The sequence below is a fragment of the Cebidichthys violaceus genome, unplaced genomic scaffold (genome assembly GCF_023349555.1).
Source record: "Cebidichthys violaceus isolate CVI_PGR_0920_01 unplaced genomic scaffold, fCebVio1.0.p SCAF_31, whole genome shotgun sequence".
Lineage (NCBI taxonomy): Eukaryota > Metazoa > Chordata > Actinopteri > Perciformes > Stichaeidae > Cebidichthys > Cebidichthys violaceus.
In genome coordinates, this window is record NW_027176495.1 from 2531802 (window position 1) to 2549278 (window position 17477).

General features: G+C 45.9%; 1 protein-coding gene across 2 annotated transcripts; it reads left to right on the forward strand.

Moving 5' to 3' along the window:
- Window positions 1-6733: 6733 nt before the first annotated feature.
- jdp2b (Jun dimerization protein 2b) lies at window positions 6734-17477 on the forward strand. Of its 2 annotated transcripts, none has more exons than XM_068724530.1 (5): window positions 6734-6872; window positions 7838-7890; window positions 15103-15320; window positions 16135-16239; window positions 16432-17477. In XM_068724530.1, exons 3-5 carry the CDS (start codon window positions 15126-15128, stop codon window positions 16621-16623), a joined length of 492 nt encoding a protein of 163 aa, XP_068580631.1. In that variant the 5' UTR covers window positions 6734-6872; window positions 7838-7890; window positions 15103-15125; the 3' UTR covers window positions 16624-17477. The 2 variants fall into 2 exon arrangements, with proteins under 2 accessions (XP_068580631.1, XP_068580632.1); XM_068724531.1 differs by having other exon boundaries at window positions 15106-15320.

Below are 17477 nucleotides of genomic sequence, written 5' to 3' on the forward strand. Positions count from 1 at the left end.
AATAAGACATCCACATGCAACGTCGTGCTTTTATTCACCATTCAGTGTTCAGGATAAACATTCTCACCACAGGTTCATCAACTCTTCTGGAGCTTTCTCTCTGGAATAGATGTTCAAATGGCCTCATTTTAAATGGCTGCTTATCTTTAAGTTCGTCTCTTCATTTGCAGAGGAAGTTCATGTAGTAAGATTGAAAGCTCCAGCTATAGCGGACTAAATGGACCTTGTGGTAAGATGTCTTCTGGACTGTGTTTTCTAAGGTTGACAATGGGTTTTGATCCGGAGCTTCAGGGACAAGAAGACCGTAAATGCTTGAGGGGGAAAAAAAAGGGAATTTGGTCATATGAGCAAACTTCACCTGTCAAAAACTGATTATGAGATATGAACAGCTAATAACAGACCTGGAGGTTGTTTTCTCAACTGATATTTCCAAGGTCAAGAAAGAGCTTTGAATGTCTATAAAACCACAATTAAGTGTATAAACCAACATGGACGAGAAGGGCATAAACACAATAGAGACCTGAACATGACAACTGTTGATCTGCTAATAAAGATGACGAATAGCATCCTGCGATATCTTTATATACAACTAACTCATCTGCTCCAAAAAGAGGGCCAGGAGTGAACTCAGGAATATTCATATTTTCAGCTGAGTCCATAAAGATGTCAGCGGGGCTATTTTTGGATTCAGGATTACATAAAGCGCAACCACCGGGGACGGGAACGTGTTTAAAACGAGTGGGAGCCGCAGAAACAGCAGCTTCATTATTTATTCATAGCGCGTTCCCGGCTCCGCTATTGTCACGGTCAAGGGAATCCGGTTCTACAGCAGCAGCAGTGCGTGTGTGCGCGCATGCTTACGTCAACACGCAGTAGCCGTGTTCGCGTCACTTCCGTTGACCATGTTTGGGTAATTGCAGTTGTTTTGTTTCCACGGCGACGGGGTGTCATATTTCGAGGCCCGAGGATGTTACCGGAAAAGCTCGAAGCAGGAGCGAGCAGCGGCGCTGCTGATCGTAAACAGACGAACACGGTCTCGTAAATCACAGAGCGGGAGTCACGTGCACGGGGAGAAAGTGGTCTGATCGGTCATTTAACGGCGCCAAAACTTTTCTCGGAAGAGCAAACGAGGCATTCAATGACCACATGGCCTCACTGCAGCGGTCAGTGGATCACTTAATGCAACCACATCCGGTCCATCGTGTGCACGTGGAGCGGCTGAGAGAGCCTTCGCTGAGCGTTCGGCAACATCTGCCATGTTCCCGTAAGTAGGAGTGTGTGTGAGACGTGCAGTCCCTCTTTTCCGTCAATAGGGGGAGCTACAGCGTGAGCACCAAACCACTGAGTTTCTCCTCATTGTATTCAGCCTCGTGTGTGTGTGTGTGTGTGTGTGTGTGTGTGTGTGTGTGTGTGTGTGTGCGTGATGTCTCGGTGCCCGGCTATTTTAGAGTGGTGATGGATGGGCCTGTCAACAGATCTGATGTCCATTGACTCACTCTTTGTCCACTTGTCCCATCAGACTGTGTGCGTCCAGCAGGGTGATGAACTCCACAGCCTGGTTCAGAGTTGTAGAATATCACATGGATCACGTTGTTCACAACCAACCATCAAGCCGCAGCCTGGCTGCACGAGGGTGGGGGGGGTGGGGGGGGTTATTCTAAGGTTTGGACTATGGAGAATGTGGCAGTGGTGGATGAGGTATTCAGACCGTTTAGTTAAAGGAACACGATCACAATGTAGAACTGGACACAAGTACAAGAACAAGAGTCTAAAGAGCAACATGTGGAAGCAGTAGCAGTGCTCTGGATGTTGTTACTGTTCTATTATTACACTGTTGGAGAATCATTCATGTCGGAATGTTTTAAAAGCTTCCATCAGAGATTGTAGCTGCTTTAAGCGGAACCATTTTAGTTCATTGATATGCTTTTGGGTGAAAGAACTCGATTGCATTTCATAAACTGATCATATAGATTGTATTCAGTAAGAATTTAGTAACTATGGTTGTTAAGTTAAAATGTAGTGGTAACATGGACAACTTTCACCTTTATTATTGTTATTATTATTATTATTCATTCATGCCATTTGGTGACCTTATGTAATTAAAATCATAACTCCGCCTTCCCCACCTCCCCCTCATTATTCCACAGCACTAGGTCGGACCACGCCCATCGTCATTGTGATCCACACACCTGCACACAGTTGGGACTGCATCTCGCACGTTTGCGATTCAATTGCGGTGAGGAAACCTGTCCTCAGACACGAACACCTGGAGAAGTATTCACACTTTGTATGACATGATGACTCACAGGATGAGAACAATAGGCCTACAGCGTTCAATGATGACCTACTCCTACTCCTACACTGATCACTATGGACGCACTGCACAACTGAAGGTCCCACAGTTGTTTCCACTTTCTGATTAATAAGGAGTAAAACAAGGAGAAGTCTGCTGACTGCTCTCTGCACTGCGTCTCCACTGCCTGGTTACAGATCTCTCTCTCTATTATGGGTTGTGCTCACTGTTTCCACCTCCGCTATCTCGTCCTCATGCACCTCCTGACCACTTGCTTTCCTGCTTGCTGTGATATTCCCAAGGAAGTGTTATATTTACAGAAATAAATCAATGTCATACGGGTTTGGGAAGACTGGGTCACCTGACATGACTAACGCTATGAGAGAGCAACGCCGTAACAGATGGTATGCAAACAATACTGTACTATCACAACTGGAGAAGGCATATTCAGAGATAGATAGAAGGGAAAAAAGGTCGCTTTCGATACTTTATTTTGAAATAAACACTTTTTTTCGTGACTATCACACCGTGTATACAAAGCAAAGCGTCTCTGTCTTTGCAGTGAACAATGTGTTGTGAGAAGAGGCTGATGCTGCGTGATGCTGGTGAATCCATGTCTGACAGCTCAACAACGGGAGCTTTGACTCAAAGGGAAGCGGAGCTCACAGCAGCAGCCTTGTGTTGTGAGAGGGAGATGAAGATGAAGAGGGGGAGGGTTTAAAGACAACACCGGCACGCAACCGGTGCATTAAGTGATTGATTTGATGTTGTGACCGGAGTCGATGGGAGTCTGCTGCAGCGTGTGTCTGTACGCAGTGTTTAATGCACAGGAGCATCAGTGGAGACACTGACTGTCTTTATCATGCACAGTATTTTAAAGCACCACACTATTTACGAGATCTGATGTTCACTGAATAAACTCAGATTTGCTCCTGAACCATTTGTTGTCAGAAAAGGGGAAATATCATTCTGTGTTAACGCAGCACGTCTGTAAATAACCTGCATCTTCACACATTACTCCACATATTTTGACGCGTTCTACAACGGTCTGAGATTATTTTGAAAGAAGAAAAAAGGAAGAAAAGTCAATGGAACGCTGGTAAAAATAAAGTTTGTACCGTCTGCAGTGTGGTGGCCGATGAGTCAGGGTTGTGTCTGGAGGCGTCTGGCTTTGTGGGTATTTCCCAAAGATGTGGTATTAGATAATACTACGACAAAACACTTAAACATAACATACAGATTTTAATCAGGCGGAATAAGTGAGAAAATATGACTTGTTTACGTCCTTTTGAAGGAGTCAGGAATGCAAAGAATGAGTAAGAAGCTGGTGTTTCAGCGTCACTATCACAAACACTTGTGTAAATGTCTGAACATGAATAAATAAAGAGTCAGAAAACAGGATGCTTGGTTTGTTCTTACCGTGACTTCTGACGCCCGAACAGCAGAACTCTGCATGAGTTTGGCAAAGCTGCAAAAGCACAAGCTGCTCTCCGTCTCCATTCATCATTGGGCAGCTGGTGAACGATGCACAGAAGAGTATTAGTTATTAACGCACAGACCTTCTGAAAGCTTGGAGGATGGACCCGGGTACGATGAGATGACTCTGAACATCTCAAACACCGACCACAACATGCCAGCAGGCCTTCTCCTCACGTCAGTGTATTCTCACACATTCACCACTTGGTACCATTGTTGAACAAATTAACATGCTCTGCATATCTGGGCCGCATATCCAGACTGGTATATGCTTTATTTTCACAGTGCCGTTATCAAAGCTTATCGTTCTTGGCAGGGACAATTCCCTCTCAAAGGCTTAAAGTGCCACATGTTCCCGCACCATATGTGTTCATGCACTGAGCGACACCTCGGCTGCTTCCTGCAGGCTCAGAGGAATCCAGCTGGAGGTCTACACCTGCAAAGGGGGAAAACCCCACAACCGACTTACAGACGTCCAGGAGCCTCCTGTTAATGACATCTGTCTGTCTGTTGGCTCGCTTCTGCTTTATTCACCCCAAATGCCTCCCCTAAAATGTGTCATCTATGTTAGGAGCGACTGTGACGCACCCCCCCCCCCCCAGATCTCCCCTCAGATGCGAGACATAAATCACAGCAGAACCGAATTAGAGTCTAAAAAAAGGAACTGAGTGGGTATTTTAGTGAGCCTCTAATAACTCATGTGCTTGTTGGAGGTGGAACAGTTGAGCTGGCATCGTGTAAAATAAAAAGGTAATGATAATAACCTGAGACCTAATAAAAGACGCACAGCATGAATGGCTCATTCTTGGTTAAAATGATATACGGCTGCATCAAACAATATGTTACAGTCATGCACAACTTTAAGGATTCAAATCAAAATGAGAGAGAGAGTGAGAAGCTATTCAGCATCATATATCTGTAGATTTGCAGATTTAAAATCGGTGCGTCTGTGGTGACATTTCCAGGGAGAAGATGGTCTCTTACTGTTTGTCTCCATTGTACACAAACAAAAGATGCTTTTTTTAAACTTTGCACACAATTCTGAAAACTAGAATGTTTGTATCAACAACAAGCTCGGCGCCATTGTCCTCACTCCAAGAGAACGTGTGAATCAACAGGACTGAAATGTGGAGGACGGCCCCTTTAAACACGCTCAGCTCCAGAAGAACACCACAGAGGGAGCCGTTTCATCGGCTCACACCAGAGGGAAGCAGCCAGAACCAACCCACATCCAGGTTCTGGAACCTTCTCAGACTTCCATCAGAAACACTCAGACGTGTGTTTTAGTTCTGATGTGTTATGAATCAAGTCTCAGCTTTATTAGGGAGAGCAAATCAAATTGGGTTTCACAGCAGCTAGAGCTACACGTGTGAACAAATTTACTGCATTACTGAGGCATTAAACTTCCTCCACCACCTGAAACAATACGAATCCACATCGCAAGTTTGTCTGAGAAAAAGCCAAGGAGTAGTTCTCCTTCAGCCTTACACATATGTGTAATAAGGCACATTTGGAATAAATCTCTGCAAACATCTGAATGCAGGTTTGAAGGCCGGAGGACTTTGGGCTACAGTGAAAGAAAACCAGGTGTGAAAATAAAGCCGTTCTGTTCTTTTTTTTGTCTTTGCGTGAATAAACAAAGCTAGTCTTTTCTGAATGATCTCCTGATGGAACAGGAAGTGATGCTCTGCTGTCTACTAGAGAATAAAACCATAACAGATGAACATTTATTTCCTAAATGTTGTGGAACTATACTAGGCGTTAAATTAGTTTGTTTTTGTTACTTGGAGGCTGGTGATGTTTATTTGATCATTAAAAGAGTCATTTCGTGTCTTGAACCATTATGGGATGCTGACAAACCAAATTCACTATAAGAGACAAAATGGCTCATTTCTGTATTCTGAGGTTTTGCAGTCATTTAACAAGTTAAACATCTCAGAGTAATCAGGCTTTAAGCCACACCCCTCCCCACAAACGATCACAAGTAGTGTGTTCTGAGGGATTCAGATGCTATTCATAGCTAATAAAGACTAATAATAGAATAGTGCTGCAGGGAAACGTGTCCCACTGTCAATCCTCCACTCCAGAGGTTCCCAGCCTGCAGAGTAAAGAAGCACATGTACTGAAGTACTACTGAAGTACTACTGAAGTACTTTAGCTTACTTAAGTACAATGTGGTGGTAGGTCTGCGTTGAGTATTTACATTTGATGCTACGGCTACTTTAGTTCACTATATTCCAGCGAGACATATTGTACGTTTTACTCCACTACATTTATTTGACAGCTATATTAACTAATAACCTTTATTATCTTCTAATATTATCATCGTCTTTATGAACAGAACACAGGAGGAGAGCGTGTACATCGTGACTCACCACTACAGTGAATATATATATATATATATATATATATATATATATATATATATATATATATATTGTTTAAAGAGGGGCTAAACATTGAAAACCTACAGGTTATGATATCTGATAATAACCTACATCAGTGCTCTGAAATGAGTGTTTCTGCACTACGACTACCTTTGGTGCTATAAAGAAGCCCACATGTTGATCGTACTGTTTGTATTTGAATGCAGGACTTGTACTTGTAACGGCGTATTGGGAGACGTTCTACTTGTACTTGTACTCTGAATAGGACAGGTCATAAATCAATAACACATTGGACTGATGTACTTATGAAGCATTGTATTTCTGGCAAGAGCTCAATTCTCTCACCTCAGCCAACTGTCAAATAATAAACCCTGCAGCTAAGACTAGAGCATGAGTGTTTACAGCCACGACTTTATTTAATGACTCTCTCTCTCTCTCTCTCTCTGTCTCTCTCTCTCTAGATGAAACTTTCCTCTGCTCCGGTGTGTGTATGTTATTTGGTTGCTAGGGGAGGAGCAGCCCTGTTCGGCCCTCCTCTCATTATTTTCATCCATGCTTACGTCTGGGACAGCAGTTCCGCATTCCTGAGCTCTCTCGGACTGGATCGCTACTTAAACGGGCTGATGCAACGGCTCCACTCGTTAGTCCCGACGCTCACATCCGACTCCTCTCCCGCTCCGGCCCATTATTACTGCGGATTCTCGGACGCACAACAGGTAAGACTGCGCCTGAGCCGTCGAGTTGCGTCGCTGTTGTGTGTAATTACACGCTTGCTTGCACATAGATATATATAGATATAGAATATAGATATAGAGATATATATTTTTTGTTGCACTTCTCTCACCACGTTGTAACGTCAGAGGCTCAACACGCCGGATTCCGTTTGTTACACGAGTTGTTATTGTTGCATCGGTTATAATATGAATATATGAAGATGTATTATCACTCACTCTGCTCTTTTAATAGTTCTAAAGTTGCCCATGCTTCCACAGCAGACAGTGTGTCAATGTGTTGCTACAGCCGGTAAAGACATTGTTGTAGCAACCGTCGCCTCAGATGGTTAACAGACGTTATCTTCATGAAACAGCAGCTCGTGTTGCATTGAGGTTGTTCTCGAGATGTTCTCGTGGTGAGTCGTAGTTTGAGTGTCGCTGAACAGGAGAAGTGTCGTTAGCGCTGTGGAGACAGTTATGTAACGCTACACATGCTGCACACGGTGGGGCTTCACCGCTACTGCAGCGCTAAGCTGGAGTCTGGTGCACCAAACTGTGCGCACTCTGCTGCTTTTACACTTTTCACATTCAGATGAACGTGCGAGTTAAACTCTGTCACCACCGCGCTGCCAGGCAGTGTGTCTCTGCTGGGATGGATGCAATGATAATAAAGGGCTGCAACTAAAGATCATTTCGATTATTAATCACCACAATAATCATTAGCTGCAGCCCTTATTATCATCATATCACCATAATTATGTATTCAGGCTATAAACTAAACACTGCCCATCACAGACCACAGAGATACACAATATTCCAGAAACAGGAACCAGAGGACGTTTGCTACTTTTGTTCAATAATTCACTTTCACTTACAGTGAATCAATTATTTGTTTCAGCTCTCATGACAATACTACCATGAATAGTACTACCATGAATAGTAATACGTGTCCTTGTCCCTCTCGACAGCGTCCAAACACAGTTGCATCATTGACAGAAGACGACTGACAAGTTTCCTCTGAGTGAGTATTGTGCCTTTAAAGCAGCTTTACGTTAATCAGAGACGCTCTCCTGAGGATCGCCCTCTGCTGCAGGGTTTTGTTTGTCTTTTGTATAAACCGGTTCACCTTGAATCATAAGTGATGTAAATGAAGTGTGAAGTTCGTTTGGCAGCATGTGAGTACAACAAATATTGTGCACTCAGATTTACTGGTGTGTAGTCTTTGCTTTGGCTCATAACATGCTCTGTATGGTTAACTGCGCTGGATAAGAAACAGACCCCAGTACTACACTTCTTCTTCTTCTTCTTCTTCACCAGACATCTTTTGCTTTCCCCGTGTTGTTGTGATGATCCGGTAGCTAGCGTCCTTCTGTCCACATCAGGATCTTTTAAAAGATGTACGCTTCACTGGGTAACAGGAACCTCATGGAGACACAGCAGCTTCAGTTATCTGCCCTCGTTGGCCTGAAGGTTAAAGGCCAGTCATGGAATGGGAAACATGATGGGTCGGGGCGGATCATGTTTGTGGGTCTGTGACTCGCCAGTTCACGGGTTCAGTGTTTTCCGATACAGTGAGTGCTCTTCAGCTGGTGCAGCTACACGGCATGCAGCAGGGCAGAGTTCTTCATACACGCGTTTCCTTTGTCTCTTTATTTGTGTTTGCGTGAAGCGAACAAGCGCGCGTGTGTGTGTGTGTGTGTGTGTGTGTGTGTGTGTGTGTGTGTGTGTGTGTGTGTGTGTGTGTGTGTGTGTGTGTGTGTGTGTGTGTGTGTGTGTGTGTGTGTGTGTGTGTGTTGCAGAGGGTTTAAATGCCCCAGCGCCTGCCCGGGCACATCCGTAGGATGCTTTCTGCATAAATGGAACGCTGCAGTGGATTAATGGGGAAGGGCTGGCGAGCCGACAAGCGAGCGGCACCGGGCCGACAGGGCTGAGCGGCTGGACGTGGGCGCACAGGGTTTATTTTAAGTAGAAATGCCTTCCAGTGCGTCTCTGGAGAGCTGGAATTGCCAAGCTGCACCCCAGTACACTGAATAGACAGCAGACGCATTGCAGGAGAGCGAGCCAACTATGCAACAGCTAGGCTCAATGATACTAATACTGATGCTGGGGGGGCAGCTATTCACTGGATCACTGTAGCCCCCATAAGCCTTTCCACATGGCTTTTAAAACAGTGTGTCGGGACAGACTGGATGTGCACTGTGGAAGCAAACAGCCACATGTCCAAAGGTGTAACTGAGAGGAGACATTGAAGCCGGTGTTTCTGAGCAGTGAAGGCTCCCTCTACATGCTTATGATTTACAGATTTACAGAATTTCGTTTCTACTTGAGGCCAGTTTTTTGTTCTATTGTCAGTAAATGTGGACCTCAGCACCGACGTTCAGCTCGCAGCCTGAGGAGAGGAACAGGACTGGAGACACCGGCTCCTTTAATCAAAGCCGGCGCGACGTGGGGCAGATGAGGAAACATCAGAGGACAAAGTATGAAACGGCATAAAGCGACGGCCGCGCGTTACGTAATAACCACGATTGCTTCAACAGGCGGCATTATATCAGACTTTCAGGACCCGGTTGGCCAATATCTTATTGTCAGGGATTGCGCATATCTTGCCTTGGATCCGTCACAGACGTGAAGTCCATGCATTTGAAATGTCTGTCGTCTGCATTTGATTCATTTATTCCACGTCTGAGCCAGGAGAAAAAAAGCTCAGAGCCAAACAAAGTCTAATCCAGAAACAATCTAATAATTCAACCAGGACCACCCAGATGCAGAATATAGATGTGTGACTGTTTGACTGGCATGAAGCAGGCCGAGCAGGACTCCAGCCAACGATCACACAGTAACGTCTGAATGAAGGCAGCCACAGTCCTGGTGCAGATCTGCAGGTGCTTTGTGTTTCAAGTTGCCTGAACAATGTTTTCCTGCTCAGGCTGAAGTCTAGTTCAAACTACCTGCTGTCTGGTGAACTCTGATCACCTCTGCATGCATTGTGTTTCAGCTTGCTCACTGCTGAGACATCCAAACTGTAATTGTGAGGGGAAATTAGGCTGCAGCTCAGGGTCTCATCATCATTGACAATATTGCAAGGTCAAATGTTGGTAATTGCGTTGAATTGCTTTGGGAAGGTTTAGTTATCTTCACGAGAGGAATCGTGAAAGGTTCCTTATATCTGCGGCAGCTGTTTAGCCTTTAAGAACGACCAAAAGAGAAATGAAAGCTGAAATGAAAAGAGATCCCACGTTCGGTTGTGATAATCACTTCCACTCCCACACACCATCACCCCCGAGTCTAACGGCCAGAGATGACCGCCGTACGATCACAACGACAGCCGCCATCACCGCCGGTTCCCCTCTCATGCCCGTGTCTTGTCCCTCCAATGAAAACATAATGAGGGGGTTTGAGGAATGCCGACGCTGTATATTTGGACTGTCCAAAACTGTCCTCAAGGACACTCGCTGCCAAATTCCCTGGTTTCCTCAGAGGATTGCGAAAATGCTGTAACTCAACACACAGCCTGACTGAGTGCAGACGGTAATGATGATCGCCGAGACCTTGGCCCGAGACGGAGTGAGCGTGCTTTGGCCCGAGCCTTCGCGCTCATTGTTCACTTTCAGCGCTTGTGTGGCGTTAGCGCTGGAGACGCCGTTTAAAAGAGTTTTGCAAGATACTGGTGTGTGGGCCGTGCAATGGGTTATTAGTCCAAAACCAGGCTTTAATAAAGCACGCTGACAAACAGCGGCCAGATAGAATCTTGGAAAGTGTGCGCGTCTTTCCCTCAATGCTCCCCGTGATCCAGTGATTTAAAGTGTTGTCTGGCAGCACAAAGACCTAACTTTGTGTTTCAAGCAAAGATAAATTAGCATCTACTTTTAAACCCTGCTTGCCTGTCTCCAAATGGCTGGTTGAGGTTGAATGTTAGTGGGCTCCTTTTCAAAAACCCAGCAGCAGTCTATGAAGGTAATGAGCGGCCTTTGAAACCCCCCTGTAACCCCCCCCCCCCCCCCCCCCCGTCTCTATAGGGGACGAGGATAATAGGGCCTCCAGTCCTGCTGCAAGCTCTTGGTAAGGGGCTGAATTCCTCAGCGCTGTTAATTGGTCTGAGGAATGACACAGGAAATGGACACATTTGGTTGAGCCGAAGACAGATAGAGCATGTGAGCAAAGAAACCAGCGGCACACTGCCTGCCTACACATCACATATAGGAGCCCACACACACACACACACACACACACACACACACACACACACACACACACACACACACACACACACACACACACACACACACACACACACACACACACACACACACACACACACCTCCAGCTATCTACTGCTCACATGCAGTTCGATTAGTGTTGGGCTGAAGCCAGAACCTGTGCAGAGTACGCTCCTATATTTCATACTTAATAAATGACATTTCCTCTCCCCGCCTTCTGGCTTCAGCTCGTCTCCTCTCGGTTAGCCCTGAGAGGCGGCGGCGCTGGGCTGTGTAGGTGTCTTTGTTTGAGGCCAGTGTGGGCCTGAAAGCTGTGGCGCTGGCTTTTCTGCTCGACTGCAAAAGCACAGTAACCACGTTGCATCATCAAGCGCTGACCACTAATCCTCAGCTGCAGGCTGCTGCTGACAGAAAAAAGAAGAAGAAGAGAAAAATACCCCTCTTCTGAAAAATGTAAAAATCACTTTTGACTCATGCTTTTGGGTTTAATTACACAGAGCGAGACATGCATCAGCAAACTTTCCCTGTCCTGTACAGATGATGCTTCTGTAGGCTGGCGTGTCTCGGGCTCGGCGGGTGTTGGGGGATTTCAAGACACTTGTGTGGCAGCTTGAAAGAAACTTTCTACTGAACTTAAAAGTCACACTAACTATGCTGTGTTTGAGTTTACAGCTGTGCTGTAACATGAATGGTGTCTGACTCACTTTATCGTCTCATAATTGAAGGCGTCTTGCATCAGACATCATTTCACCTTTTGTTTGGAGGCCGCAAGTAAAACTACTTCTAAGGGTTTTGTTGATTTGTGTGATCTGATGTGGTGCAAAGAGATATGAGCTTCACGTACGTTGATGTGCTGAAGTATTTCTGCGCTGTGTTGAAATCAGCTGCATGCTTCGACAAGCCATCGTATGGAATGGGGGCTTTCCTTGCGATATGTCTGACTGAGGAGGCTTGCATTACAAAGTGCTGTACACAAGCAGTCTGATAGGCATACAGTGGACTGGCTGCTTTAGACAGAGCCGAACCCGAGTCTGTGAACTAGTACTGAGGAACTGGCTACGCTCCATTTTGGCTCAGAGCGACCCGCTCAGTCATTCCTAATGGGTGCTTCAGTTTCCTGTGGCTGTTCTCTCAGCCCAGCGTTCGTTTGCGTCACATCTTTTGAATTCCAGCTCAGTTACTGGTCAGGAATGAGCAGCGCAAGAAAAGAAACACGGCCGACTCTTTTGTCACGTCCGATCTGATGTGAGACTTAGACCATAACCTAACAGTCTGAAGACTTCATAGTAAACACAGCGGTTCAGTCACTGCAGCCCAACAAGTTCTGGTTTGGCCATCAGGAGAGAGAGAGAGAGAGAGAGAGAGAGACAGAGACACAGAGAGCGATAGACACAGAGAGAGAGAGAGAGAGAGAGACACAGAGAGAGAGAGACAGAGAGAGAGAGAGAGAGAGAGAGACAGAGAGACACACACAGAGAGAGAGAGAGAGAGAGAGAGAGACAGAGACAGAGAGAGAGAGACACAGAGAGAGAGACAGAGACACAGAGAGCGATAGACACAGAGAGAGAGAGAGAGAGAGAGAGACACAGAGAGAGAGAGACAGAGAGAGAGAGAGACAGAGAGACACACACAGAGAGAGAGAGAGAGAGAGAGAGAGAGAGACACAGAGAGAGAGAGAGAGACAGAGAGACACAGAGAGAGAGAGAGAGAGAGAGAGACACAGAGAGAGAGAGAGACACAGAGAGAGAGAGACAGAGAGAGAGAGAGACAGAGAGAGAGAGACAGAGAGACACAGAGAGAGAGAGAGAGAGAGAGAGAGAGAGAGAGAGAGAGAGAGACACAGAGAGAGACAGAGACACAGAGAGAGAGAGACAGAGAGAGAGAGACAGAGAGACACAGAGAGAGAGAGCCTTGGCACCTTCCATTCCTCCTCCTCTCCCAGGAGTTTGTAAGAGAGAGAGGGAATTTTGTCTGAGATTCTTTCTTTTTTTTTTTTTTTACCAGGGCTGTCTTGTTCTTTTCCTCTCCAGCAAAAACAACAGGCTGCTGCCAAGTGCAGTGTAAATGGGAGTATACATACAGTGGGAGAGAAGGAGAGAGAGAAGGAGGGAGGGGGCAGCCGGGATTTAAATACTAAAACGCCTCATTGGACAGTGGCTCCACACACCAGCTTGTCCTTGCAGTGAATAAATCATGCAGCCTGGAGGTGGTGAGGAACAGGTCAGCAGCAGTGTGGAGGTGTGACAGGCCTGACAGGCCATGTACTGTAATGCTCCACGTTTGTGGTAATTAATAACCATCACTCTGTGCCGACAGATTGTTAAACTCAAGAGGTAGACTTCTGATCAAATGACAGCACCATGTGACCATGTGGCTCAGTCTGAACGATGTAGCGTCAGTGTTCGGTCCCTCTCGATTAAAGTGGGCTGATCTGGTTTCCACCGTGCTCGACGGTAAACTGCAGTCCAACTGTAAAAACAGTGTAGAGCGGCTCATAACCAGGGTGGAGTCCATCAGAATAGAGTTACATAACCCGGTTTTTTTCATTACCTCCTCTGTGACTTTTGTAATAGAGCGAGTCTTTTTCAGCCCTGCAAGGAGAAGAAAGAGAAACCTGGTTTAACTTACAATACGGTCGGCCTGTCAGCTAGTCAGCCACCAGCAAAGTCAGCTGTTTCTGAACCCACCTCACAATACTGGTCTTTGTTGGTTCCACATGAGAGGGGCTTTGTTCGCTTTGTGCCGAACCTGTGGAGGTTCAGCTTCGGCCCGATGCTCACGGGGAAAATGTGATTCGAGATGTTAACGTACGAGTCTCACAGATGTCGTCGATCTTTTTCTGAAACTCCTCGTAGCGTCGGGTTATTCTGGTAACCCTAGCCGACAGTCTGTCAGCTTGCCAAAGTTATTAAGTATCGGTTATTCTCTCGTTTCAGTCATGCAGGGTTTTTTTGTCAAAAACTAAATTTGATCCACAAAGAGTTTCTGTTTCTATTCAGTGTAACGGTTCATCAGCAGAAAGTGTGTTTGCCTCGACTACCCACCTCTTACCCAACTGGACTTTTCATTCTGCCGCATTTACCGTCGGTCCATAAACACTGAACGACGAGAAGAAGAACTATTTCAGACTTTCTCGAATCCACTGGTCTCAGTCGGCCTCTCCTCAGAGATCGCAGGGATGGGCAGGGTACGGCTCGAGTTTCACTGCTCCCATCTGTAACATTTGTTTTTTATTTGGCCCATCAGAAGTTTTCCAACTCTTGGTCGAACAGTAATTAGAGAGACTTCTTAATTCTCCAGCCACTTCCTGGAGGCCTGTACAAGTTCTCCTTCCTCCCCGCTGTACCTCATTCCTGCCTGATTGCATTAAGACGCGCTGTGGTAAACCCTCTGAACGACACACACATGTAGAAAGAGGGTGGCAGCGGGATGCCCGAGCGTTAACCCGCTCCGCTTCCACACGAGTGAACGTTCAAGATGAGAACCACTGCATCACTTCTGAGAGGTCTAAGACATCATACCGAAGGGTTTCAGGGCTCCTCTCTGCGTGTGGACTGCAGAGAGGAGCTGCTGACACTGAGACGGTTGTTTGTTCACCGGCTGCTGACTAAGAAGATAACACAGCTGTCAAAGCCGTCGGCGTTTGAACGCATTCTTGGAAACAGCAACCCGTATTTAAAAAGACGTTTGATGACAAGGACAGAAGAAATGAATCTTTTCGTGGATGGAATGCCAACACCATGATAAACATAGTAGACATGAAAACAGAGGACTAAATATGATAAGGAACGTTATAAATGAACAGCTCATGTTACGACAAGAGAATAGAAGAATGAGAAGCAAATCTACACAAAACCCCCACAAAATACAACAAGAGACAGATCTAAACTATGAACTGTACGCAGTAAAAACAAGAATATTAAATGTGTGCACACTACTAATAACGCTACTGTGACTTCTTTAGGCTGTGTTCTCTGGCGCTAACCCTTCCTCTTTTCTCTCTCTCTCCACCACAGCAGCGGTGGTGGCCGAGTCGGACATGATGCCGGGACAGATCCCTGACCCTTCGCTGGCGGCGGGCTCCCTGCCCTGCCTGGGCCCGCTGGCGGGCATCTCGGCCACCACGCTCACCGATCAACTCAAGCTGGCGGACTTCCGTCAGCTGGGTACCATGCTGTCCCCGCTGCACTTCCTGGGGAGGCTAGGGAAGAGGCCGCTGGCCATCAAGACCGAGGTGAGGAGGGAGAGAAAAGAGGAAGTGTGCAGTGGAAGGGTGTGAGGAGGATGTACAGCAGAGGGTCAGAGCGGGTCAGAGAGGAGAAAGGAGGAGGAGGAGGAGCCTATCTGGTTCAGGATGGTTCAAAGCCTTCTATCAAATGATTCACTTCAGTAACAAACGCACCAGCCTTTCTGATTCATGCTCATAATCTGAAGTGATGGAAAGAATAAGACAGAGATCTGTTAACAATGTCTGAAGGGATTCTCTATTCTGGAGCCAGTGAATGTCCTGACTGATTCTAAATGTTAGGAATAAACAATGAACACATGTTCATGTTAATAAGTATAATCCATAAACAATATGATAGAATGATGTGAGGATACAATATAGGAATGTTCATGTTGTAAATTCAATAGTGCTCAAAGCAAGGTTTTCTGTTGAGGTTACACAAAATAGTTGTTTTCATCTCTGGTCAGTGTTTGACAAACCATCGCAATCCCAATTCAGAGAGTTATTATTAATTATTATTAATTATGAAAGAAGTTAACAGGCCCTCATAACACAACCAATGTAAACAAGCCTTTCATACTAGATGCATTGTTATAAGTATACAATTATATCAAGGTCAAATAAAAGCAGGGAAGAAATTCTGCTCATTAATTTGTCTCCTCCTCCTGCACAGTCTACGGTCCCACCTGGTCTTTAGGGATGACCGGTCTGAGTGACCGCTACTATTAGTTATAGGTTCACGTCATTTAGAAAATCATTTTCATATACATTTCATTACGTGACGCCCGTCTCTCACATTAACAACACATTGTGTTTGCAGATGGATGAAGATGACGATAGGAGGAAACGGAGACGAGAGAAAAACAAGGTAGCGGCAGCACGATGCCGAAACAAAAAGAAGGAACGGACCGACTTCCTTCAAAGAGTGAGTTCATGACACTGCAAAGAGCCCTGAGAAGCAGAAGCAGAGCAGCTAGGAGTGGCAGCCAAAAGTAGCCGACCACAAGTTAACCTGAACAGCTGATTTTGGCCATTGAACCCAACTCAGAGCTAACACTGTGAGCTGTGAATCATGTTTCTGTCTTGTAGTTTCTAATAATGGCACTTCTCCGTCCAGGAATCGGAGCGTCTGGAGATGGTGAACTCCGACCTGAAGGCCCAGATCGAGGAGCTCCGCATGGAGAGGCAGCAGCTCATGGTGATGCTCAACCTCCACCGGCCCACCTGCATCGTGCGGACCGACAGCGTCAAAACACCGGAGAGCGAGGCCAACCCGCTGTTGGAGCAGCTGTCCGCCGACGCCAAGTGAAACCAGGAAACGCCGGAAAGCCCCCGACGCAAAGTGCCAGCCTTTTAAAATAAAAACACAACTGGCAATACGCTTCTACACAAGCACTTGAGCTCCGAGCTGAAGACTTTTGGAGACTCCGCCCACAGACCTGAGGTTGTAGGGCTCCCTCAGTACTGCTACATGAGCTGGCTCTGTCCATTGGAAGACTGGAAATACCCAGTTTCATCTCCGCATTAAGTGTTGTTGTTGACACCCGCTGTGCCTAGTTGTGACGTCAACCATCTCTACATAAAAAGGGACCAATGGAAACAGTAGAGTACGACTGGAAACACACTAATATCAATATGGTGCTCTGTTACAAAAGCCCGGAATAGATTGTGTGGCATCGTCTCAATGCAGCGGCTCAGCGCTCTGCAGCTTTGGTTTGTTTTTGTATGCTAGCCGACATATACAGGTGTAGAGTTTTTAGGATACAATACTCAATACAAGTACACCAGACAGAGTTTTTTTTGTTTTTGTAATGTTGATTTCTATACTCTGCCTCGACGACGGCAGGAACCGGTTGATCCGATTTGTGGTGACGCTGGCGTCATGAAAAGCACATATACACAAAATGTTTACACCCGTGTTTCTTGGACTTGTTGTCTGTCCATTATTGTACTTGTTTTATACTGCTTTGTATACATAAACATATATGAAATGCCCGTTAGTCACTTGATGTGATCTGTCATGTTGTGCTGTCAAACAGCTGTGAACACAAGCAGAACTCTTCTCAGATGAGCAGTAATCCAGTGTCTGTTCTGGGCCTGTACCTGCTATGTATGACTCTGTTACCATGAATAGATTAAAGTTTATTTTCTAACTACAACAAA